This window comes from Silurus aristotelis, assembly GCF_946808225.1.
Source record: "Silurus aristotelis genome assembly, chromosome: 5".
NCBI classification, from domain to species: Eukaryota; Metazoa; Chordata; class Actinopteri; order Siluriformes; family Siluridae; genus Silurus; species Silurus aristotelis.
Genome location: NC_139578.1, coordinates 35,637,121 through 35,662,388, shown reverse-complemented (window position 1 = coordinate 35,662,388; position 25,268 = coordinate 35,637,121). Strand labels below are relative to the sequence as shown.

General features: G+C 45.1%; 2 protein-coding genes across 3 annotated transcripts in view; both read right to left on the bottom strand.

Annotated features, from left to right (window-relative positions):
• Positions 1-717: 717 nt before the first annotated feature.
• On the bottom strand, positions 718-11,190 carry LOC310726983 (uncharacterized protein). 2 transcript variants are annotated; one of them, XM_083543016.1, is made up of 6 exons: positions 10,842-11,190; positions 8,924-9,022; positions 8,672-8,787; positions 6,809-7,105; positions 1,970-2,263; positions 720-1,885 (listed from the first exon to the last, which is right to left on the bottom strand). In XM_083543016.1, exons 3-6 carry the CDS (start codon positions 8,784-8,786, stop codon positions 1,746-1,748), a joined length of 846 nt encoding a protein of 281 aa, XP_083399142.1. In that variant the 5' UTR covers position 8,787; positions 8,924-9,022; positions 10,842-11,190; the 3' UTR covers positions 720-1,745. The 2 variants fall into 2 exon arrangements, with proteins under 2 accessions (XP_083399141.1, XP_083399142.1); XM_083543015.1 differs by lacking the exon at positions 8,924-9,022 and having other exon boundaries at positions 718-1,885.
• Positions 11,191-21,133: 9,943 nt separating this feature from the next.
• The window catches only part of mier1b (mesoderm induction early response 1b, transcriptional regulator), a 44,447-nt gene continuing 40,312 nt past the window's right edge, over positions 21,134-25,268 (bottom strand). The window contains exons 9-13 of the mRNA XM_083541090.1: positions 22,850-22,931; positions 22,635-22,729; positions 22,342-22,469; positions 22,029-22,141; positions 21,134-21,948 (exon numbers count right to left, since the gene is read on the bottom strand). Of these exons, the coding sequence (XP_083397216.1) occupies positions 21,734-21,948; positions 22,029-22,141; positions 22,342-22,469; positions 22,635-22,729; positions 22,850-22,931 (633 nt within the window). The 3' untranslated portion in view covers positions 21,134-21,733. The remainder of the gene's footprint in view (positions 21,949-22,028; positions 22,142-22,341; positions 22,470-22,634; positions 22,730-22,849; positions 22,932-25,268) is intronic.

The window sequence follows — 25,268 nt, the reverse complement described above, 5'->3', positions numbered from 1 at the left end:
ACACCTGAACCTCCAGCCAATCACATTCCACTATTCACACCTGAACCTCCAGCCAATCACATTCCACTATTCACACCTGAACTTCCAGCCAATCACAATCCACTATTCGCACCTGAACTTCCAGCCAATCACAATCCACTATTCACACCTGAACCTCCAGCCAATCACAATCCACTATTCACACCTGAACTTCCAGCCAATCACATTCCACTATTCACACCTGAACTTCCAGCCAATCACAATCCACTATTCACACCTGAACTTCCACCCAATCACAATCCACTATTCACACCTGAACTTCCACCCAATAACAATCCACTATTCACACCTGAACTTCCAGCCAATCACAATCCACTATTCACACCTGAACTTCCAGTCAATCACAATCCACTATTCCCACCTGAACTTCCAGCCAATCACATTCCACTATTCACACCTGAACTTCCAGCCAATCACAATCCACTATTCACACCTGAACTTCCAGCCAATCACATTCCACTATTCACACCTGAACTTCCAGCCAATCACAATCCACTATTCACACCTGAACTTCCAGCCAATCACAATCCACTATTCACACCTGAACCTCCAGCCAATCACATTCCACTATTCGCACCTGAACTTCCAGCCAATCACAATCCACTATTCACACCTGAACTTCCAGCCAATTACAATCCACTATTCGCACCTGAACTTCCACCCAATCACAATCCACTATTCCCACCTGAACTTCCACCCAATCACAATCCACTATTCACACCTGAACCTCCAGCCAATCACATTCCACTATTCACACCTGAACCTCCAGCCAATCACAATCCACTATTCACATTGATTTAGGGTGAAATATATATTTGTACCCAGTTGATTTTCAGTTCACTGAGATGGAACACACACACACACACACACACACACACACACACACACACACACACACACACCTCATTCTGTACCTGTATTCTAAACACCCCAGTAAAATAAATCTCCATGTGTATAGTAAACCGTGTTCTTTGATCTCTAGATGGTCTTCTTGCTTCTAAATGCTTTCGATGTGTTTTCAGATGCTTCCCAGTCTCTCCTTTCTGTAATGTGTAGTTAACTACAGTACTGAAACTTCTACAGACTGTGGACGTGTCTCCTAATTGATGCTTTGGTCCTGTACATTCCACCAAAGAGGAACCTTTATGTCTTTCATTGTGGAGAGCTTCTGGAAGCACTTCATGGAAGGTTTTTTTCCTGATCCAGCAGCTCAGCATCCTCGTACAGGTTAGTTTGTTGATTTTTTTTTTATGTGGAGGAACTTCTCTACCATGGACAGATATGAGGCATCTCCAAGATAAACTTCAACACTGACTGAGTGTTTTTTCTTAAAAATCAAGAAGTTGTGGCTCAGTCACAGTGTTTTCCAGTTACTGCTTAGCATTCTGAAAACCTCAAATGCTCTTGGCGTTGAAAGAACACAAATAATAAAAGTCACTGGATCGAGAATATAATCAGAACAGTGCAGATGTTCTTACAGCAAGGCCTTGATCCAGTTTTGTTCTGAAAAGTCTTTGTTTTGTTTCACTGTAGGTTCCTCCTCAGACTGAGGAAGATGTACTGTGTGGAAACATGCTGAGGAATAAAACATTTCCTCTTTCCAGTCGGCTGTTAGATCTTCACCTCTCTTCACGCTCTTTTATCTACTGGAAAATAAATGACGGTTGTTTAATGCTGAACTCTGGTGTTGCACCATCGTGTTTACATCATGTCTGTAGCCACGTGTCTTTCGCCTGCATTGTGCTTGTCTTTAGATACACAATTATTGCCCCTGTGACACTAACCGGTATCACTGTTCCTACAAGTCCACAAAGAACCTTCAAACTTGTGTTCGTCTTCTTCATGTCTATCAGGATCAGAAAGGTGTAACATTTATAAATAACTCAGTCATCAAAGAAATTTCTATTTCCACCCCGAAGCACAAACCAACCTTTCACTGAGACGCCATAAACATGAATATCTTCACTGTTCTTCATGTCCCGAACGATGTAGACGCCGCTGTCAGACACGTTTAAAGATTTCAGCAGGAGGGTTGGATAATGGAGTGATACTCTCCCTCTGTATTCATCTTTACACTGTAATGATCCTCCAACCACACTGCAGATCTGCTCATACTGTGGACCAAACAAATCACTGCTGTTATAAAGCACCTCCACTGGCTCTGGGATGGGCAAATCCAGGACCAGATCTTCACCAGGCTTCAGCTCAACTGATGACCGCTCAGCTAAAGGTAGAGAACAAATCATCAATAAAACCTGGATCATGAATGTTCTGCTAACAAAAAGCCTCTGAATTCAGTTTAGTGCAGTAAACCATCTATAACATCAGACAACGTGGTGGGAAAACAAGGAACTGAGTGCTGGTGTTAGCGCTCTGTTTACAGCGTGCTGGTGTTAGCGCTCTGTTTACAGCGTGCTGGTGTTAGCGCTCTGTTTACAGCGTGCTGGTGTTAGCGCTCTGTTTACAGCGTGCTGGTGTTAGCGCTCTGTTTACAGCGTGCTGGTGTTAGCGCTCTGTTTACTGCGTGCTGGTGTTAGCGCTCTGTTTACAGCGTGCTGGTGTTAGCGCTCTGTTTACAGCGTGCTGGTGTTAGCGCTCTGTTTACTGCGTGCTGGTGTTAGCGCTCTGTTTACAGCGTGCTGGTGTTAGCGCTCTGTTTACTGCGTGCTGGTGTTAGCGCTCTGTTTACTGCGCGCTGGTGTTAGCGCTCTGTTTACAGCGTGCTGGTGTTAGCGCTCTGTTTACAGCGTGCTGGTGTTAGCGCTCTGTTTACTGCGCGCTGGTGTTAGCGCTCTGTTTACAGCGTGCTGGTGTTAGCGCTCTGTTTACTGCGTGCTGGTGTTAGCGCTCTGTTTACTGCGTGCTGGTGTTAGCGCTCTGTTTACAGCGTGCTGGTGTTAGCGCTCTGTTTACAGCGTGCTGGTGTTAGCGCTCTGTTTACTGCGTGCTGGTGTTAGCGCTCTGTTTACAGCGTGCTGGTGTTAGCGCTCTGTTTACAGCGTGCTGGTGTTAGCGCTCTGTTTACAGCGTGCTGGTGTTAGCGCTCTGGTGTTAGCGCTCTGTTTACAGCGTGCTGGTGTTAGCGCTCTGTTTACAGCGTGCTGGTGTTAGCGCTCTGTTTACAGCGTGCTGGTGTTAGCGCTCTGGTGTTAGCGCTCTGTTTACAGCGTGCTGGTGTTAGCGCTCTGTTTACTGCGTGCTGGTGTTAGCGCTCTGTTTACAGCGTGCTGGTGTTAGCGCTCTGGTGTTAGCGCTCTGTTTACAGCGTGCTGGTGTTAGCGCTCTGTTTACAGCGTGCTGGTGTTAGCGCTCTGTTTACAGCGTGCTGGTGTTAGCGCTCTGTTTACAGCGTGCTGGTGTTAGCGCGCTGGTGTTAGCGCTCTGTTTACAGCGTGCTGGTGTTAGCGCTCTGTTTACAGCGTGCTGGTGTTAGCGCTCTGTTTACAGCGTGCTGGTGTTAGCGCTCTGTTTACAGCGTGCTGGTGTTAGCGCTCTGTTTACAGCGTGCTGGTGTTAGCGCTCTGTTTACAGCGTGCTGGTGTTAGCGCTCTGTTTACAGCGTGCTGGTGTTAGCGCTCTGTTTACAGCGTGCTGGTGTTAGCGCTCTGTTTACAGCGTGCTGGTGTTAGCGCTCTGTTTACAGCGTGCTGGTGTTAGCGCTCTGTTTACAGCGTGCTGGTGTTAGCGCTCTGTTTACAGCGTGCTGGTGTTAGCGCGCTGGTGTTAGCGCTCTGTTTACAGCGTGCTGGTGTTAGCGCTCTGTTTACAGCGTGCTGGTGTTAGCGCTCTGTTTACTGCGTGCTGGTGTTAGCGCTCTGTTTACAGCGTGCTGGTGTTAGCGCTCTGTTTACAGCGCGCTGGTGTTAGCGCTCTGTTTACTGCGCGCTGGTGTTAGCGCTCTGTTTACAGCGCGCTGGTGTTAGCGCTCTGTTTACTGCGCGCTGGTGTTAGCGCTCTGTTTACAGCGCGCTGGTGTTAGCGCTCTGTTTACAGCGCGCTGGTGTTAGCGCTCTGTTTACAGCGCGCTGGTGTTAGCGCTCTGTTTACTGCGCGCTGGTGTTAGCGCTCTGTTTACAGCGCGCTGGTGTTAGCGCTCTGTTTACAGCGTGCTGGTGTTAGCGCGCTGGTGTTAGCGCTCTGTTTACAGCGTGCTGGTGTTAGCGCTCTGTTTACAGCGTGCTGGTGTTAGCGCTCTGTTTACAGCGTGCTGGTGTTAGCGCTCTGTTTACAGCGTGCTGGTGTTAGCGCTCTGGTGTTAGCGCTCTGTTTACAGCGTGCTGGTGTTAGCGCTCTGTTTACAGCGCGCTGGTGTTAGCGCTCTGTTTACTGCGCGCTGGTGTTAGCGCTCTGTTTACAGCGCGCTGGTGTTAGCGCTCTGTTTACTGCGCGCTGGTGTTAGCGCTCTGTTTACAGCGCGCTGGTGTTAGCGCTCTGTTTACAGCGCGCTGGTGTTAGCGCTCTGTTTACAGCGCGCTGGTGTTAGCGCTCTGTTTACTGCGCGCTGGTGTTAGCGCTCTGTTTACTGCGCGCTGGTGTTAGCGCTCTGTTTACAGCGCGCTGGTGTTAGCGCTCTGTTTACAGCGTGCTGGTGTTAGCGCTCTGTTTACTGCGTGCTGGTGTTAGCGCTCTGTTTACAGCGTGCTGGTGTTAGCGCTCTGTTTACAGCGTGCTGGTGTTAGCGCTCTGTTTACAGCGTGCTGGTGTTAGCGCTCTGTTTACTGCGTGCTGGTGTTAGCGCTCTGTTTACAGCGTGCTGGTGTTAGCGCTCTGTTTACTGCGTGCTGGTGTTAGCGCTCTGTTTACAGCGTGCTGGTGTTAGCGCTCTGTTTACAGCGTGCTGGTGTTAGCGCTCTGTTTACAGCGTGCTGGTGTTAGCGCTCTGTTTACTGCGAGCTGGTGTTAGCGCTCTGTTTACTGCGCGCTGGTGTTAGCGCTCTGTTTACTGCGCGCTGGTGTTAGCGCTCTGTTTACAGCGCGCTGGTGTTAGCGCTCTGTTTACTGCGCGCTGGTGTTAGCGCTCTGTTTACTGCGCGCTGGTGTTAGCGCTCTGTTTACTGCGCGCTGGTGTTAGCGCTCTGTTTACTGCGCGCTGGTGTTAGCGCTCTGTTTACTGCGCGCTGGTGTTAGCGCTCTGTTTACAGCGCGCTGGTGTTAGCGCTCTGTTTACAGCGCGCTGGTGTTAGCGCTCTGTTTACAGCGCGCTGGTGTTAGCGCTCTGTTTACTGCGAGCTGGTGTTAGCGCTCTGTTTACTGCGCGCTGGTGTTAGCGCTCTGTTTACTGCGCGCTGGTGTTAGCGCTCTGTTTACAGCGCGCTGGTGTTAGCGCTCTGTTTACTGCGCGCTGGTGTTAGCGCTCTGTTTACAGCGCGCTGGTGTTAGCGCTCTGTTTACAGCGTGCTGGTGTTAGCGCTCTGTTTACTGCGTGCTGGTGTTAGCGCTCTGTTTACAGCGTGCTGGTGTTAGCGCTCTGTTTACAGCGTGCTGGTGTTAGCGCTCTGTTTACAGCGTGCTGGTGTTAGCGCTCTGTTTACTGCGTGCTGGTGTTAGCGCTCTGTTTACAGCGTGCTGGTGTTAGCGCTCTGTTTACTGCGTGCTGGTGTTAGCGCTCTGTTTACAGCGTGCTGGTGTTAGCGCTCTGTTTACAGCGCGCTGGTGTTAGCGCTCTGTTTACTGAGCGCTGGTGTTAGCGCTCTGTTTACTGAGCGCTGGTGTTAGCGCTCTGTTTACAGCGCGCTGGTGTTAGCGCTCTGTTTACAGCGCGCTGGTGTTAGCGCTCTGTTTACAGCGCGCTGGTGTTAGCGCTCTGTTTACCGAGTGCTGGTGTTAGCGCTCTGTTTACAGCGTGCTGGTGTTAGCGCTCTGTTTACCGAGTGCTGGTGTTAGCGCTCTGTTTACCGAGTGCTGGTGTTAGCGCTCTGTTTACAGCGTGCTGGTGTTAGCGCTCTGTTTACCGAGTGCTGGTGTTAGCGCTCTGTTTACAGCGTGCTGGTGTTAGCGCTCTGTTTACCGAGTGCTGGTGTTAGCGCTCTGTTTACAGCGTGCTGGTGTTAGCGCTCTGTTTACAGCGTGCTGGTGTTAGCGCGCTGTTTACAGCGTGCTGGTGTTAGCGCTCTGTTTACCGAGTGCTGGTGTTAGCGCTCTGTTTACAGCGTGCTGGTGTTAGCGCTCTGTTTACCGAGTGCTGGTGTTAGCGCTCTGTTTACAGCGTGCTGGTGTTAGCGCTCTGTTTACAGCGTGCTGGTGTTAGCGCTCTGTTTACCGAGTGCTGGTGTTAGCGCTCTGTTTACAGCGTGCTGGTGTTAGCGCTCTGTTTACAGCGTGCTGGTGTTAGCGCTCTGTTTACCGAGTGCTGGTGTTAGTTCGAGACTAGTTTTGAAAAATGCCCCCAGATGGCAGCAGGAGGCTGCACGCACAGTAACAGGGAGCACAGACCTTCATAAGTCAGTGTGCCAAAAGACATGGTCCTGTGTACATTGGGAGCCGTGCAACTGGTGATATACTGACCATGTGCTTAACCACCTCTGCTATTCTGACCACATGTGCACCCTGTCAGCGAGCATTTTGAAGCTGCTTGACACGCTTCAAAATAAAGACTTTTAGGACTTGTTCCAGATAAACACTGGGGGAGCTGCATTACTGTGCAAGGAGACTAGTTTGAAGATTTTGAAGGTGATCATGTGGAAACATAGATAAATAAAGTACTTTCTTGAAAAACTGAGTCTTGAACATTTTTGATATCAACTCATACAAAATTGCAAAAGACTCTTACGCTCAAGGCAGAGCCACACATGACAAAGGTCTTCAGCATTGCATTCACAGGCATAGACCATCCTCTTACTGTTATCAGCTTCCATGACGGTGAGGGACAGAGATCCAGTCTTGTACTCCTCATGGGAGACTATATATCCCTCCTTCGACCTACAGGACGTCTGATCACACTGAGCCAGTACATCATCTGGCTGATTATCTGTGACCCATTTCAATGTTCCAGGACACTCTTGCTTACAGATGAGGTCAACAGATTGATGGAGCTTCGCTTTTACAGTTAATGGAGGCAGTGCTGGAACTGAAAGAGAGATTGATGTGACTTACTATAGGGGTAAAGGTTGAAACTACTTATTACACTTTAATACACCCATCGCAGAAACCTCCTGAACTCCTACAGTCTTCCTCTTATGATACTGATACGTACTGATACAAACACAACCTTAATAAACCCAATAACTAATATCTCTACTCTGTCATTCAATATGAAATCACTTAGAGGGCAAGGAAGCTGTAGAGCAGCTTGTCACCCTCTCAAGGTTACTGCAGAGGAGCAGATGATGCTTAAGAGCTCTTTGGGCTTCTCGTAGCCTGAAACACAGCAGTTGAAACGAGACTTTTGCTGAGGTTTGACCCCAGAATTCCTCACTGAGATCATCATCTGAGTAATAATCAAGGACCAGAAAGTACATGCTGAGTGCAAGCAAGAGCCCAGAGCCCATGTAGATGGAGAGTCTTGCTGGAGAAGAAAGAGAAAAGACTGAGAGAGCTCTGTTGCTTTAAAAGAGGCCCGTCTGGTCAATTTCTCTTGTAGTCTTAATTTTTCATTTTAATTGCAAGTTTGGTGGTGCTGTGATGTAAACCTGTGACCTTCTGATCAGAGGTCTAATATCTTATCCACTGATCTGCCACTTCCAGTGCCTGAGAGACATGCCGACGTACCACATGCTACTGGAGAAATACTGGTGTCCCTCTGTGGCAGGCTGTATAATTATGCTGTGTGTGCACCCATGCTAAGGTACCCCAAACATTCCCAAATGGCAAACTCATGCACAGTTATCTATATAGTCCATGAGCAATTCTCCAAATTCTTATATCTATATATATATATAAAGCTGAAATACCACTGACTGACTCACTCACTCATCACGAAATCTCAAAAACCACTGAACGGATTGCAATGAAATTTGGAACATAGCTTCCTCTTGGGTCTTAGGTGCTCACTAAGAAAGGGTTTTGAAAAATTCGCCCTGGATCGCGGCTAACTCGCGAAAAACGCAATTTCTCACGCAGTGTAAACTCTTCGAAATAACATTACGGATCCTCATGAAACTTACTACATTGTTTCTTATTAGATGTTAGATGCACGATACAAATTATTTTCAAAGTAGTTTGCCCTGTATCGGTACTACAAAGGGGTAGTACGTTATTTGTTGACGTTACGTTCTGATCTCTGATCATCCAGTCCTGCTCAGTGCTTACTGCTTATTGCCATATTGCTTAGCGTTCTGCCTTCCGTAGCGAAGCACGGGTACTTTCAGCTAGTATGTATATAAAACACAACCTACCTTTAGCCTTAGCTACAGCAGAATTGCTCTTTGTCACGTTGTCAGAGATTTCTGAGTACCAGAGGAGTCCATGTCCCCTCAGATCACATGACTTCTGGTTACCCTTCACAAGCTAATGTGCAAGTGGAACAGGCTAACCAGGAGATGGGCTGCTTACTCTGCACTTTTTTAGCTAACACTAAGGAGTGGGCCCAGTTCCTGTCATGGGCTGGAAATGCCCCCAAAATTCTCTTCATCATTCAACCAGCATGCAAACCTCCTCACAGCTACAGAGCTGCCTCCCTCATGGAGTTACTTACCAGTGCTGCACGTTAGGATCAGTAGAAAGTGGACACAGCGAGGAATGATGCAGAACATCTGAGAACATGACGCCATCAGCACTGCCCAGGTAAGAAGATGTAAAATGCACAGCATTCTGCATCAGAGCAAAAAGCAATTACAGTCCTCACGATAACACAAGTACAGTACACATGAAACACTGCTTTAATGTAGCGACATGCAGGTTAAAAAGTCAAATAAAAAGTCAAATATAGGCATCAACTCAAACATACAGAAAAATACTGCAGGGTCATCAGGGTCATCTGAACCTGCAGACCACAGGCATGGACTTGAGCAGAGCTTCTCAACTTTCCATTCCAACCACATCAGACCTTAAGACCAAAGTTAGTGTTAATATATTAGAAGTTTTTAATTATAAACACTGTTTGTGAGGTGCAGCAGAGTACTGCACTGCATTCTGACAAAACTATCTGAGGTGGTACCAAAGGTTTGGAGACTTGTTATGTAACATGGTGACACAGGTGGCAGCACAAAGCTGCATGCACTGAGCTGCTCCTCACGTGAGGTTCTAGCCCGAAAACAACATGATCTCACTTCCACACGCACCCTACTCGCCAGATTCGTCTCCCTCTTCCAGAAGATGAAGATCCAGCTCACTGTTTCGACTCCATGCTAAGATCAGGAGTGAATAACAGAAGATGTTTGAGATGCTTCGAAAAGAAGACGTCCAGGACACGTTGCAGAAGAACACTGGGAGGCGCTGTTACTGTGCAAGGGAACTATTTCGATCGTGATCGTGTGGAAACATAAATAAAGTACTTCTTGTAACCAGAGCGAGTCTCCAAACCTTTTAATACCACGTCATATTTACACGTCAACTCTCAGCGCAAGTATTAAACACGCTGCTGATTAAATACTGCAGACTGAATTACTATCAGGTTTCACAGTAATCAAAAATAATACTGAACTTATATTTTCATTCTGAACATTATGTAATACTTCAGTTTCAAACTAATTGTATGCTGGTAAATGAATCTTGTGTTACTTTCCCTGCTAACAGGATGATGAAAAAGATCTCATTGTGGATCTACTGCTAGTGAGACATCAGAGTCTTCATCCTTGTCACAGCTACTGTTGGATCTGGTTGTTGTTCTGAGATCTGCATCTACGACGTGAGACTGTCAGTGAGCAGGGAGTGGTGTTTTATTTTATTATTCCCATAGCAGGCCACGAGGTTCTGTGCAGTGCAGGAGAAGTTTCCTTTTGATGATAAGGAGCAGTATTCTGAAATTGTTCCACAAGTTGTTGACAGTCTTTCACAGATTGATGAAGTTCTGCTGATCTTTACTTCTGAGAGACTCTGAGATGATTTATACTCAGCCGTCTTTTTAACCTCATCAGTAATTAAATGTTTCTCCAACAGTTTCATTTCAATAACATTGACTTTTTCCAGATGTTTTTATGCCTCTGTCTCAACATGAATGACTTTAATTTTTAAAGGTACATTTCCTCAGAGTTTATTTACATTTTACACATCATTCCACCTCGTTTACGGGCTTGTAGAACAATTTTCATCTATTTCCTTATCTAAATTTCAAGTCAACATCTGGAATGCATGTAGAACTTCTTTTAAATACTTCCTGGAGTGAAAATGGGAGTTGATGTCTTCTGGGCTCAACATGATTAGACGCAGCTGAACAGTGCATGAAGAAAGTTTTCACAGCACTTCACCTTCTCACATTGTACAGCTTTATTCCAAAATGGATTCAATTCATTATTTTCCTCAAAGGAGCTTTAACAAAGTATTGAGCAAAAAGTATCCTCCCAAACTGAGAGCTCAAGTCCTTCTATAATCCAGATCACCATGTTAGCATCATAAAGGATCAGCTGGATTCAGACCGTAGTCCACAATGTTCCTGTAGAAGTCGTAATAATCCTCCACTGGCTTCATCCCATGCCAAACATCTGTACGCTTGCATTCCAGTCAGCTGTCTTCTTTCACGTCATGTGATCAATCAGATTCGGCTTTGATTACATGCAACATGCAGATGAACAGCGAGAACCCGAGTTTGAACAGTGTGACCAGATTATTAACAATCCTCAACTGGAGAAAATATCCACGTTAGCAGCTAGCAGAGTAGCAGGTGTGTGTGTGTGTGTGTGCGTGTGCGTGTGTTTGTGTGTAAGTACCTGTAATAGCTCTTAAACCCTGTTTCCTCTGAGTTTTTCCCTTTTCCTCTCTCCGTCATGTCTCTCCAGGAGAAAAGAAGAGTTTTCCTGGGTATCAGCAGCGAGTCTGCACACTGGGAGGATCCCCTGCACTCCAAGTCTCGAAAGTAAAAATGAAATCCTGAATCCCTCCTGGTGAAGAATGCTGCTGAAAGGAGACGGAAGAATGCAGCAGATCTGGAGTGTATCGGATTACGTAAAAAACTATAAACCGTATGAGCAGATTTATCACGACGTGTTCATCACTGCTTCAAACTGGGGTTCTCACCAACTGGTATCTCGTACACGTCACATCTGGATCCAGAGAAGCCAAAACCACCCTTGAAAGGCAGCTATTAACCCCACCCGTTACCCAGTTACTGAACAGACTCTGCTATTCCAAGCTCCATGTGCACCAGTTATGTGTTCAGATGTTCAGCTGGCTCTGATCCAGTGCTTTCACACTCCAAATAATCACACCAAGAGAATCCGAGTGAATACGAAATGCAGTTTTTAATTGATTGGAATGGATTGATTTAATTGGAAAAACTGTCCAATCCAGTGGCCTTATGTGAAAAAGTTATTGCCCCATAAACTTAATAACTGGTTGTGTGGCGACAACTAATGCAATCAAGAATTTGAGATAACTGGTAAAGAGTCTTTCACATCGCTGTGGAGGAATTCAGAGTTTCAGATCACTGTACTGCTGCTTAACCCAAGTGCACTTGAGTTAGAGCTCATGAACTGATGGCTGGATGTTCCTCAAGATTTTCTGGTAGAGTGCAGAATTCATGGTTTTTACAATTATGGTAAGTGACTGTTGGTATAATGTTGTTTTTGGGAAATGCTGTGTTAGTTTTATACCAGATGAAACGGGACACACAACTTACAAAAAGATTAACTTTTGTGTCATCAGTCTGCAGAATATTTGCTCAAAAGTCTTTAATCAAAATATAAAGACTGTAAATGTGAGACGAGTCTCTGTGTCTCTGTGTTTTTTTTTAATGAATCGTAAACACGAAACTTAACTGAGGAAGATTTTGGAACTCCTGGATGTGTCATCTTTAAGTAATGTGGTTAAGATGAACACTCCTGTAAAGATTCACTATTTCCAAATTTCCTCTATTTGTAGTCAGTGGCTTTCACTGGAGTCTCAAAGCCTTAGCAATGAATTGAAACTATTTTCAGACTGATGCTTCAATTACTTTGTTTCTCATGTTTTGGAATTGCTTTAGATCACGGCATGACATGTTGCTTTCTGAGATCTTTAAATGTGTTGCAGTTTGTTAGGCAGCTTCTATTTAAGGTTTTATTTAAATACTTATTCTATTTCTTGATTAAACAGATCTGGTGATCAGGCCCCGGGTGTGGTGAGTGAAATTTAACTCAGGGTTTCCTGGTGGTCTAGTGGTTAGGATGCAGCGCTCTCACCACTGTGGCCCGGGTTCGATCCCCGGTCAGGGAACCAACCCCAGCCATTATGGTTGCACAAACCTTAGTGACGGTCCGAAGCCCGGATAAATGGGGAGGGTTGCGTTAGGAAGGGCATCCAGCGTAAAAACAAAACCTCCAAAACGTCCTACATGCACTGTCCCTCTAATAAACTCATTTCTAATCCTGTCCATCGTCGTCACTCCCAACGAACATCTCAACATCTTCAGCTCTGCTACCTCCAGCTCCACCTCATCCAACCACGTTCACATTCATCACAAAGCTGTTCAATAAGTTGGAGCTCTATAGCAGGAGATCTTCCACTTCAAACCATGGAAAGCAGATCATATCAAGTCAAGAGTCAAGAAGCTTTTATTGTCATTGTAACCAGATATATGTGACGCAGTACACAGTGACATGAAACAATGTTCCTCCAGAACCCTGGTGTTTCATACAATATAAAGCTACATAACAGAACACAGAGTAAAGGACTGTAAGTGTCTTTTCCACATAAAGTGCATCGTGTGCAACCTGGTGCAAACAGTGCAACACAATACAGTGTAGGACAAATACACAAAACACAAAATAGCTCCACCAGTAACCGCAGGGCAGTGCGTTTCCGTCCGAGTGTTTAATGTAATACTTCAGAATCAAACAAAATCTCTGCTGGCAAAGAAATCTTATCTTAGAATCCCTACCAACAGGATGGTGCAAAAGCAGCATGTGGTGGAGTAAAAGTAAAGACACACAAAATGTGACTCCATTAAAAGCCTCATCCTCATCTGGGTGGCACCGAATGTCCATTTATTACAGATAAACGATGTTGAGGTGCAGTGATGGAGATCAGAGCAAACTGTAGTCCTGAGTCAGTGTAGCAGACTGTTGATATTAAAAACAGTCCAAATCCATCCTCAAAGCTCCTGTTCTTACTCCAGAATTTCATGGAACCACCCAAGGTGTTGATGAGAAACTGTCCCAGAGTGCAAAGATTGGCCTTTCAAACGAAGAGAACATCATCCAGAGGCAGAACAGGACAAAGTGGGAAGATCCATGGAGGGGAGAGCAGCAGGAACAGTGATCACTGGAACCTCAGAAGCATGTTTAACGAGAGAGAGAGAGAGAGAGAGAGAGAGAGAGAGAGAGAGGAGGGGTGAAGAAGGATATGGTTTATTAAGTCTCCTGATTGTTGTATGAAAGTTAATGTCACTGTGCAGTTTGGACTCTGAACTAAAAGGGAGAAGCAGAAGGAAACACAGACATGAGGATCTCTGGGATAAGAGACGACCCACCACACCACCATCAACAAACCTGAGTGAACGTGTGAGAGTGAGGAGACGACAGCATCCAAATATCCCAGTTCACCAAACACTCCATATCCATGATCCCTCCAGATCTGCTCCTTTACCTCACAAACATCTACTGACTAAACACTCCACTAAATAAATGTGTTCAGCCTCGACTTGAACACTGAGACTGTGTCTGAGTCCCGAACACTGATTGGAAGGTTGTTCCATAACTGTGGGGTTTATAAGAGAAACATCTGCCCCCTGCTGGAGTCTTCATTATTTGAGGTACCAACAAATAGCCTGCACCTTTTGATCTAAGTAGGTGTGGAGGATCATCCTGGTACAGAAGTTCACTCAGATACTGCGGCGTGAGAGCGTTAAGTGCTTTATACGTCAGTAGTAGTATTTTATAATCAGTGTGAGATGTAATTGGGAGCAGTGTAGATGATTAAAACAGGGGTGATGTGGTCATATTTTCTAGATCTAGTGAGGACTCTTGCTGCTGCATTCTGAACTAACTGAAGCTTATTTCTGCACTTACTCCAACACCCAGACAGTAAAGCGTTACAGTAGTCTAATCTAGATGTTACAAAAGCATCTACTAGTTTTTCTGCATCCTGTAACGACATCATATTCCTAATTTTAGCAATATTTCTAAGGTGAAAGAAGGCGATCCTGGTGATATTATTCACGTGAGACTCAAAGGAAAGACTCGAGTCAATAATCACACCGAGGTCTTTGACTGCTGTACACACTGAGACAGAAACACCATCCAGAGATGCTACAGAATCTGAAAGTTTACTTCTAGCTGCATGTGGTCCTAGTAAAAGTTCTTTTGTCTTATCTGAGTTGAGCAGAAGAAAGTTATCAAGCATCCACTGTCTAATGTCCTTTACAAATGTCCTTGGTGTGAAAAGCTGCACTGAGGTCGAGCAAAACAAGTAAAGAGACAAAACCCTGATCAGAGGCCAATAACAGTCATTTACCACCTTAACTAGCGCCGTCTCTGTGCTATGATGAGGCCGAAATCCTGACTGATACATTTCAAAAATGTTCTTCCTCAGTAGATGTGAGCAAAACTGCTGTGCTACAAGCTTTTCTAGAATCTTGGAGATAAAGAGGAGGTTTGATATTGGACTGTAGTTGGACAGCTGACAGGGTGAAGGTCAGGTTTCTTAATTAGGAGGTTGATACTGCAGTTTGAAGGATTTAGGTACAAAACCAGTGCTAATGGAGGAGTTTATTATTTTTAAAACAGGTTCAATTCCCTCTGGAATGATCTGTTTAAAGAAACTTGTAGGCGAGGGATCGAGATGCAGGTTGATGATTTTGATGAGGAAATTAATGAAATGAAGTCATTCTCATGAATAGGAGTAAAACTTTGTAATTGATGGTCTGTTATAATGACACTGCTGTCTACAGGGTTATTTATAAAATAGATTGGATTTATATTAACCATCTGGATTTCCTGCCTGATGTTTTCAATTTTATTATTAAAAAAGTTCATACATCAAAATAATGGAGTAAATGAGGTCACGTGTGTTGTGGTGAGTTTGAGTCTGGAGTTTCTTCACTACTGTATGTTGGTGATCAGTAGATTGGGTCCATCATTTGAATGGCGCCCCCTGGGTGACCCACACCATTGACCCGACGCCTTCCCCATTGATTAGGTTCAGCTTTGAGAAGCTCGTCTCTGCTTCAGCTTTCACACATTTGGAGACATTTCTGTGCTCCAATTCATGTATAAATATTAACCTAAATACATTTATTAAACACTTTAATTCACGTCATTGTGCACAATTTATCAAACTCTCAGAACAAAGAACCATAAACTCCTGGTGTAATTATAGCCATAAGATACGTACAACATCTACATCCTTATAATATATGACTTTAAATTGGTCTTTAAGCAGCACTGAAGATTCTCATCACTGACCTCAGTTTTTTTAGTACAATCTGTCTATATTCAGTATGGACCAGTTACAGTGGGCTGGAATCATTATGATTAAAGACACTCCTCTTCTTCTTCTTTCGGCTGCTCCCATTAGGGGTCGCCACAGCGGATCATCCGTCTCCATACCCCCCCTGTCCTCTACATCTGCCTCTTTCACACCAACTACCTGCATGTCTTCCCTCACCACATCCATGAACCTCCTCCTTGGCCTTCCTCTTTTCCTCCTACCTGGTGGCTCCATCTTCAGCATTTTTCTACCAATATAATTCATGTCCCTTCTCTGCACATGTCCAAACCATCTCAATCTCACCTCCCTCACCTTGTCACCAAAACATCCTACATGTGCTGTCCCTCTAATAAACTCATTTCTAATCTTGTCCATCGTCGTCACTCCCAACGAAAACCTCAACATCTTCAGCTCTGCTACCTCCAGCTCCACCTCCTGTCTTTTACTTAATGCCACTGTCTCTAATCCATACAACATCGCAGGTCTCACCACAGTCCTATAAACTTTCCCTTTCATTCTTGCAGATACCCTACTATCACAAATCACTCCTGTCACTCTTCTCCACCCACTCCACCCTGCCTGCACTCTTTTCTTCACTTCCCTAACACACTCTCCATTACTCTGCACTGTTGACCCCAGGTACCTGAACTCCTCCACCTTCTCCACCTCTTCTCCCTGCAACCGCACCCCTCCACTGCCCTCCCTCTCATTCACACACATGTACTCTGTCTTACTGACTTTCATTCCCCTTCACTCCAGCGCATATCTCCACCTCTCCAGGCTCTTCTCAACCTGCTCTCCACTCTCACCACAAATCACAATATCATCCGCAAACATCATAGTCCAGGGAGACTCCTGTCTGACCTCGTCCATCAACCTGTCCATCACCACTGCAAACAGGAAAGGGCTCAGGGCCGATCCTTGATGCAGTCCAACCTTCACCCTGAACCAGTCTGTCGTACCTACTGCACACTTCACTGCCGTCACACTGTCCTCATACATGTCCTGCAACACCCTCACATACTTCTCTGACACACCTGACTTCCTCAGACAATACCACAACTCCTCTCTCGGCACCCTGTCGTACGCTTTCTCTAAATCCACAAACACACAATGCAGCTCCTTCTGTCCTTCTCTATACTTCTCCATCAACATTCTCAAAGCAAATAAGGCATCTGTGGTGCTCTTCCTCGGCATGAAACCATACTGTTGCTCACAGATGGTCACCTCTTCTCTCAGCCTGGCTTCCCCAACTCTTTCCCATAACTTCATGGTGTGACTGATCAACTTTATTCCCCTGTAGTTACTGCAGGTCTGCACATCTCCCTTATGTTTAAAGATCGGTACCAGAACACTCCTTCTCCATTCCTCAGGCATCTTCTCCCCTTCCAGAATCCTGTTAAACAATCTGGTTAAAAACTCCACTGCATCTCTCCTAAACATCTCCACGCTTCTACCGGTATGTCATCTGGTCCAACCGACTTTCCACTCTTCATCCTCTTAATCGCTGCTCTCACTTCCTTCTTACTAATCCTATCTACATCCTGCTTCACCAACTCCACATCCTCCAACCTTCTCTCTCTCTGATTTTCCTCATTCATCAGCTGCTCAAAATACTCCCTCCATCTTCTCAACACACTCTCCTCACTAGTCAACACATTTCCCTCTCCATCCTTTATTGCTCTAACTTGCAGTACATCCTTCCCAGCTCGGTTCCTCTGCTTGGCCAATCGCTACAAATCCTTTTCTCCTTCCTTAGTGTCCAACCTCTTATAAAGCTCCTCATATGCCTTTTCCTTGGCTTTCGCCACATCCCTTTTTACCTGCTGCCGCATCTCCTTGTACTCCTGCCTACTTTTCTCATCACTCTGTCGATCCCACCTCTGTTTTGCCAACCTCTTTCTCCTTATGCTCTCCTGCACTTCCTCATTCCACCACCACGTCTCCTTGTCTTGCTTTCTATTTCCAGATGTCACACCAAGTACTTTTCTAGCTGCCTCCCTCATCACTCCTGCAGTAGTTGCCCAATCATCCGGCACCTCTTTCCTGGCCTTACTCCCTTTCCACTTGGTCTCCTGAACACACAGCATATCTACCTTTCTCCTCTCCATCATATCAGCTCCCTCTCTCCCTTTACCCGTCATAGTACCAACATTTAAAGTACCAACCCGAACCTCTACTCTCCTACACTGCTTCTTTTCCTGCCGTCTCTGTAGACGCCTTCCTCCTCTCCTTCTCCTCCTTCGGCCAACAGTAGCCCAATTTCCACCGGTACCCTGTCGGCTAACTATACCTGTGTCGGTCGTTGTTAACCCGGGCCTCGACCGATCCGGTATGAAATTCTCATTTGTGATCCGCATATTTGATTTGGCACATGTTTTACGCTGGATGCCCTTCCTAACACAACCCTCCCCATTTACCCGGGCTTGGGACCGGCACTAAGAGTGCACTGGCTTGTGCCCCCCTAATGGCTGGGTTTATAATTAAAGACACTATACATTATAATGTTATGCAGCTAAAAGAAATGTTGCTGTGTGTGTAAAAGCACAGCAGAGTGAAATTACAGCTAACCTGTTTCATTAAATACATCAGTCTTTACTGTCCTCATAGTGAGAAGAGTGATGGAGCTTCATACACACCTTCTACACATTTCTCTGAATTGGGCTCCTGAGGGTTTAGACCTTTATTGTCATCCATAAGTTTAATTTGGATTCAGTTCTGCTTACTGATGTGACATCACTCCATGTCTTGTCAGTTCTCCCACTGGAAACCAGGTGATCTCACCCACCCAATCCACCACTGAAAAAGATCTCATTGTGGATCTACTGCTAGTGAGACATCAGTCTTCATCCTTTTCACGGCTACTGTTAGATCTGGTTGTTGTTCTGAGATGTGAGTCTGTCAGTGAGCAGGGAGTGGTGTTTCATTTTATTATTCCCATAGCAGGGGAGAAGGTAAAAGCAGGCCACGGGTTTGTGTGCAGTGCAGGAGACGTTTCCTTTTGAATAAAGTTTGCTGCACACTTGCCCTGGATGTAAAGTGCAATTATGAGTAAAGTGTACATTTTCAGTCTTTTCTGAACAAAGTAATGAATCCTTTCTTTTTTTACAATCAATAAAAAAGCAAATTATATTCTACCAAATCCAGAAGTTTTTTTTTTCTTGTTTATTTAACAATTTGAGTGTAACGTTCCAAAGTGAGGAGGCCAAACAGAAAGTGAGGCTGCTGCTCAGTGTTTTTTCAGGTTGGTCTTCTGAACCATGACTCTGCGTCTCTAAGATACAGTATTTATACCCAAACATCTCACTGACCTGCTGCCAAAGAACCTCATTAGTTACCAAATATTTCTCCCACTGTTTCATTTAATAACATTTACTTTTTCCAGACGTTTGTTTTCCATCACATCAAATTACCTTTTTTTATTTGACCTTAAATGGTACATTTCCTCCATTTAATCATGTGATATATTTACTATGTTCTATTGCAAATAAAATGTGGATTTATGAAATTTGTAAATCCTTGAATTCTGGTTTTATCTTTTTGACAGTAACTTGTTTAAATTGGGGTTGAAGAACACTTTTGATGTCTTTCCTCCTATATTTATGTACATATGGTTTTTTTTTTTTCCAAAGCCTGAATAATATACACAGCTGGATAGATGATGTTCAATCTACTCCTGTTATTCATTAGCAAATGAAACCACTCCTGGAAATGGATTTATTAGTGGAGCTGTAATTGAGCGCTGAATGGCTCAGTGTTGACACTTAACAGGACTATGGGAATGGGTGTAGCTAAAACTCAACTCTTGGCAGTGTTTACTACAGCTCTGATCTGTGCATGTTGATCATAACCCAAAATTCCATCCTGTGAGTTTCTGCACGTATACACTGTGAATGTCAGTGTGAAAGTGTTTGATGGTTGTGTTCTGTATTGATATTGATATGATGATGATGATGATGATAAAGTCTGTGCATGACTAGAACGAGGCACAGGGCTGCGTTTGGCAGGAAGCATGGAGTCTGACACGAGTCTGATCCTCATCAGCCTTACAGGAGGTGAGAATCCTCTGATTACTAACCATGACACACTCCGGGGACGTCCACATCAGACGCTACATCCTTAAACACACTCCCTCAGGGGGCAACTGCACATTGACTGAGGGGTATTCAAGGTGCCCTCATCCTCCTCCCCCTCCCAAAAAAGAGCAGTAAATACCAGAATAAATACACTACCTGCAACAGCGTGCCCCCCCCATGTACTGTCTTACTTCTACTGACTTTTATTCCCCTTCTCTTCAGCATGTACCTCCACCTCTCCAGGATCTTCTCCACCTGCTCCCTACTCTCACCACAAATCACAATATCATCCACAAACATCATAGTCCACAGAGACTCTTGTCTGACCTCTTCCTTGAACCTGTCCATCACCACTGCAAACAGGAAAGGGCTCAGAGTTGATCCTTAATGCAGTTCCACCTTGCCAAGCTCTTCTCCACCTGCTCCCTACTCTCACCACTGAACCACAATTTCACTATTACAATTTTCTTAGTGATTTTAAATGTTTGTATAACACACACACACACATATATATATATATATATATATATATATATAAAAATTAAAATAAAAAACCCACAAAAAAAAGAAACTCAGGATGAACCCCGCCCCCCTTTTCAGGTGTGTAGTTTTGCTTTTCAGTGTGGTGTTTTTTTTGCATGTCATTAACAGGATATATTTTGTGTGTATGGTGTGTGGTTCGGGTTTTATTTCCAGTGATGTGACTGGTGCTGTGAGCTCTGATGCTGGATCCTCTGCAGGTTCCTGTTCTCACCTGGGCAGTGCTCATATTGGGGTGGATTTTATTTTTTTTTGAGCTGAGGGTTTAGAAGTTTGCTGCGGTTGACTTGGACCAAGATCAGGAACCATACCAGTAATTACTGCCATTAGTGTTAGTACTGCCATCAGAACCATGTCTCCAACATCAACAGGCAGATCTGTTCATTTCATGCAGGAACTACACTGTATGGCCAAAAGTTTGTGGACACCTGAACACAAGATTGCTATGTGCTGTTTTCACCTCCCATTCCACACTGCTGTTCTAATGAGCTCCACTCTTCTGGGAAGATGTTCTACTAAATTTTGTGGAGATCAGGTACTGATGTAGGTGAGAAGGGGAGGAGGCGTGGGGAGCACTCAGTGTTCACGTTCAACCTGACTGTGTTCATTAGGGTTTATAGCAGGAGGTCTTCCACTCTAACCCATAAAAATCAGATCTTCATGGAGCTGGCTTTGGGCATTGTGATGCTGGAACAGGTTTTGGGTCTCCATAGATGTACAACTTTGTGTAACAGTTTGGAGAAGAAGCACATATGGGTGAAGAGTCAGGTGTCCCAATACTTTTGGTCACAGAGTAAGTTTGGGATTAGATTCTCTCTCTTGTGATATCTAAACAAATAGACCAGATTTGGGTTCAGATTCAGCACATGGTCGTAAGAGACGATGTCACTGAGCAGAAGATGAAGATCCACACCGACACTGTGGTGGAAACATCACGCTGGGGATAAAACATCATCAAACAGAAGAAAGCTACACAGGAGTCAGGAGAATGAGATTCATTTCATTTTCATCTCCAGGTCTTTTTTTGTGCAGCGCAAAAATAATCAAACTGTAAAGAAAAGGCAGGTGAGAGTTCAGGAAGAGAGCCGTTATCAAAAGTGTGATTTCTGTACAAATCTGTAGAAACGCTGTGGAGCGCCGGCGTGAGAGACACACACACACACACACACACACACACACACACCTGCCCCGTCTCTCTTCGGGTGTCTGCTCGCTCACCTGCACGAGTGTTTCACTTACAAAATATAAATATATCTCAACGGTAAAAAAATAATCAGGTGAATTCCGCTACAAATACAATAGACATGATGTGTGTAAAACCAGGGGGCGCTAACGAGCATCTCGTCCACGCCCACTTTGGGATCGGGACAGAATCCTAGCGTCAGGATCTATAAAATAAACCTCACCCCATGCATGATTTGGGTTTGGTATGGCCTTTGGTTTCTGCTCCCCCGGCAGGTCAGTGTTCTTCACACCACCAGACGCGAGGAGTTCATGTCTCCTGCATCGAGTGTTCCGTGAGGCCGGAAGAGTCTGTTTCACGTGGACGGAAAGGTCCGGATGTGTCCGGCCTCGGCGGGTCAGTTCTCTTTCACCTCGGAAGAGTCCGTTTCGGCGTGGACGTGGGGGTCCGATTCTGTCCTGCATTTTTTACTCGTCCGTTCTGCACTCTGGCCGTCTTGCAGACGCTTTAGCGATCCGTTGCGCTCGCAGCCGTTAGAATCGCGGGGCGAGTGCGGGTTCTCGTGTTTGGTCTCCACATCTGCGTTGGGAACCGAGCCGTGAACACTCAAACCTGCAGCACAGGCATCATCCTCAGTATTAACGAGCTGAAACGCCGCATTACATAACAAATAAAACGGGTTCGGACCTTACCGTTGTGGGCGGAGCCGTCCTCCTTCTCCGATTGGCCGATGGTGTTAGGGGGCGTCGCCGCTCGACTCGACGCCGTGCTCTCGGTCTCATCTAACAGCCGATCCATATAATCCCTAAAACAACACGTCCATCAGTGCATGTCTGCTTAGAATCACCTGATCACAGAATATGTGCTTCTGATTGGCTGGGCTGAATTCAGCACTTTTAATCACTGATAGATGTAACCATAGCAACAATGAGATTACATTAGTGTAATAATGATTGTGATTGGTCAGTGAGAGCTACATATAACTGGGAGAAAGGTCAGGCGTACGTGACTCCCGGGTGAAGGTTGTACTTCCTCTTGCCGAGTCGCGTTTGCTGAGCAAAAAAGTCGTACCGCTCGGACTTCTTCCACATGTAATAGAAGGCCACGCACTCTCCCACCGAGCGTGTCCGGACCTGCAACAGGGTACTGCATCAGCATCACCATCAGCACCATCATCACCATGGTCACCACCATCAGCATCATCGTCAACATCACCGTGGTCACCATCATGGTCACCACCATCAGTACCATCATCATCATCATCATCAGCAGCATGAACACCAAATGCAGAGGTTTACCTTGTTGGCTTGGATGAGGTGAAAATCTTTCCCATAAGCCTTTAGGCCTTGTTCAAAATGTCTACACTCCTCCTCCGTCCACACAGAGAGCTCATCTGTGGAGGAGGAGAAACCATCACACAACAGTACAGCCGTAGCCATGATAATGCAGATAAACGCTAGCGTTAGCTTCAACTTTCTCTGCGTTAGCATTGGTGTAGCATTTCCTCTCTCACCTCGGGCTGCTTTAACATTAAACCTTAGTCTTCTCAGAGCTTCTTCTGGGTCAAAGTCACATTTTACTAGTTCATACAGCGCCTGTAACACACACACACACACACACACACACACACACACACACACACACACACACATTACCTGCTCGTTATCATTGACGTGTGTTTACCTGCTCGTTCTGTTTGACGTGTGTTTACCTGCTGGTTATCATTGACGTGTGTTTACCTGCTGGTTATCTTTGACGTGTGTTTACCTGCTGGTTATCATTGACGTGTGTTTACCTGCTCGTTCTGTTTGACGTGTGTTTACCTGCTGGTTATCTTTGACGTGTGTTTACCTGCTGGTTATCTTTGACGTGTGTTTACCTGCTGGTTATCATTGACGTGTGTTTACCTGCTGGTTATCTTTGACGTGTGTTTACCTGCTGGTTATCATTGACGTGTGTTTACCTGCTGGTTATCTTTGACGTGTGTTTACCTGCTGGTTATCTTTGACGTGTGTTTACCTGCTGGTTATCTTTGACGTGTGTTTACCTGCTGGTTATCTTTGACGTGTGTTTACCTGCTGGTTATCTTTGACGTGTGTTTACCTGCTGGTTATCATTGACGTGTGTTTACCTGCTGGTTATCATTGACGTGTGTTTACCTGCTGGTTATCTTTGACGTGTGTTTACCTGCTGGTTATCATTGACGTGTGTTTACCTGCTGGTTATCTTTGACGTGTGTTTACCTGCTGGTTATCTTTGACGTGTGTTTACCTGCTGGTTATCATTGACGTGTGTTTACCTGCTGGTTATCTTTGACGTGTGTTTACCTGCTGGTTATCATTGACGTGTGTTTACCTGCTGGTTATCATTGACGTGTGTTTACCTGCTGGTTATCATTGACGTGTGTTTACCTGCTGGTTATCATTGACGTGTGTTTACCTGCTGGTTATCTTTGACGTGTGTTTACCTGCTGGTTATCTTTGACGTGTGTTTACCTGCTCGTTATCATTGACGTGTGTTTACCTGCTCGTTCTGTTTGACGTGTGTTTACCTGCTGGTTATCATTGACGTGTGTTTACCTGCTGGTTATCTTTGACGTGTGTTTACCTGCTGGTTATCATTGACGTGTGTTTACCTGCTGGTTATCATTGACGTGTGTTTACCTGCTCGTTCTGTTTGACGTGTGTTTACCTGCTGGTTATCATTGACGTGTGTTTACCTGCTCGTTCTGTTTGACGTGTGTTTACCTGCTGGTTATCATTGACGTGTGTTTACCTGCTGGTTATCATTGACGTGTGTTTACCTGCTGGTTATCTTTGACGTGTGTTTACCTGCTGGTTATCTTTGACGTGTGTTTACCTGCTGGTTATCTTTGACGTGTGTTTACCTGCTGGTTATCTTTGACGTGTGTTTACCTGCTGGTTATCATTGACGTGTGTTTACCTGCTGGTTATCATTGACGTGTGTTTACCTGCTGGTTATCATTGACGTGTGTTTACCTGCTGGTTATCATTGACGTGTGTTTACCTGCTGGTTATCTTTGACGTGTGTTTACCTGCTGGTTATCTTTGACGTGTGTTTACCTGCTGGTTATCTTTGACGTGTGTTTACCTGCTGGTTATCATTGACGTGTGTTTACCTGCTGGTTATCTTTGACGTGTGTTTACCTGCTGGTTATCATTGACGTGTGTTTACCTGCTGGTTATCATTGACGTGTGTTTACCTGCTGGTTATCATTGACGTGTGTTTACCTGCTGGTTATCTTTGACGTGTGTTTACCTGCTGGTTATCTTTGACGTGTGTTTACCTGCTGGTTATCTTTGACGTGTGTTTACCTGCTGGTTATCTTTGACGTGTGTTTACCTGCTGGTTATCTTTGACGTGTGTTTACCTGCTGGTTATCATTGACGTGTGTTTACCTGCTGGTTATCATTGACGTGTGTTTACCTGCTGGTTATCATTGACGTGTGTTTACCTGCTGGTTATCTTTGACGTGTGTTTACCTGCTGGTTATCATTGACGTGTGTTTACCTGCTGGTTATCATTGACGTGTGTTTACCTGCTGGTTATCTTTGACGTGTGTTTACCTGCTGGTTATCATTGACGTGTGTTTACCTGCTGGTTATCATTGACGTGTGTTTACCTGCTGGTTATCATTGACGTGTGTTTACCTGCTGGTTATCTTTGACGTGTGTTTACCTGCTGGTTATCATTGACGTGTGTTTACCTGCTGGTTATCATTGACGTGTGTTTACCTGCTGGTTATCTTTGACGTGTGTTTACCTGCTGGTTATCTTTGACGTGTGTTTACCTGCTGGTTATCTTTGACGTGTGTTTACCTGCTGGTTATCATTGACGTGTGTTTACCTGCTGGTTATCTCTGACGTGTGTTTACCTGCTGGTTATCTCTGACGTGTGTTTACCTGCTGGTT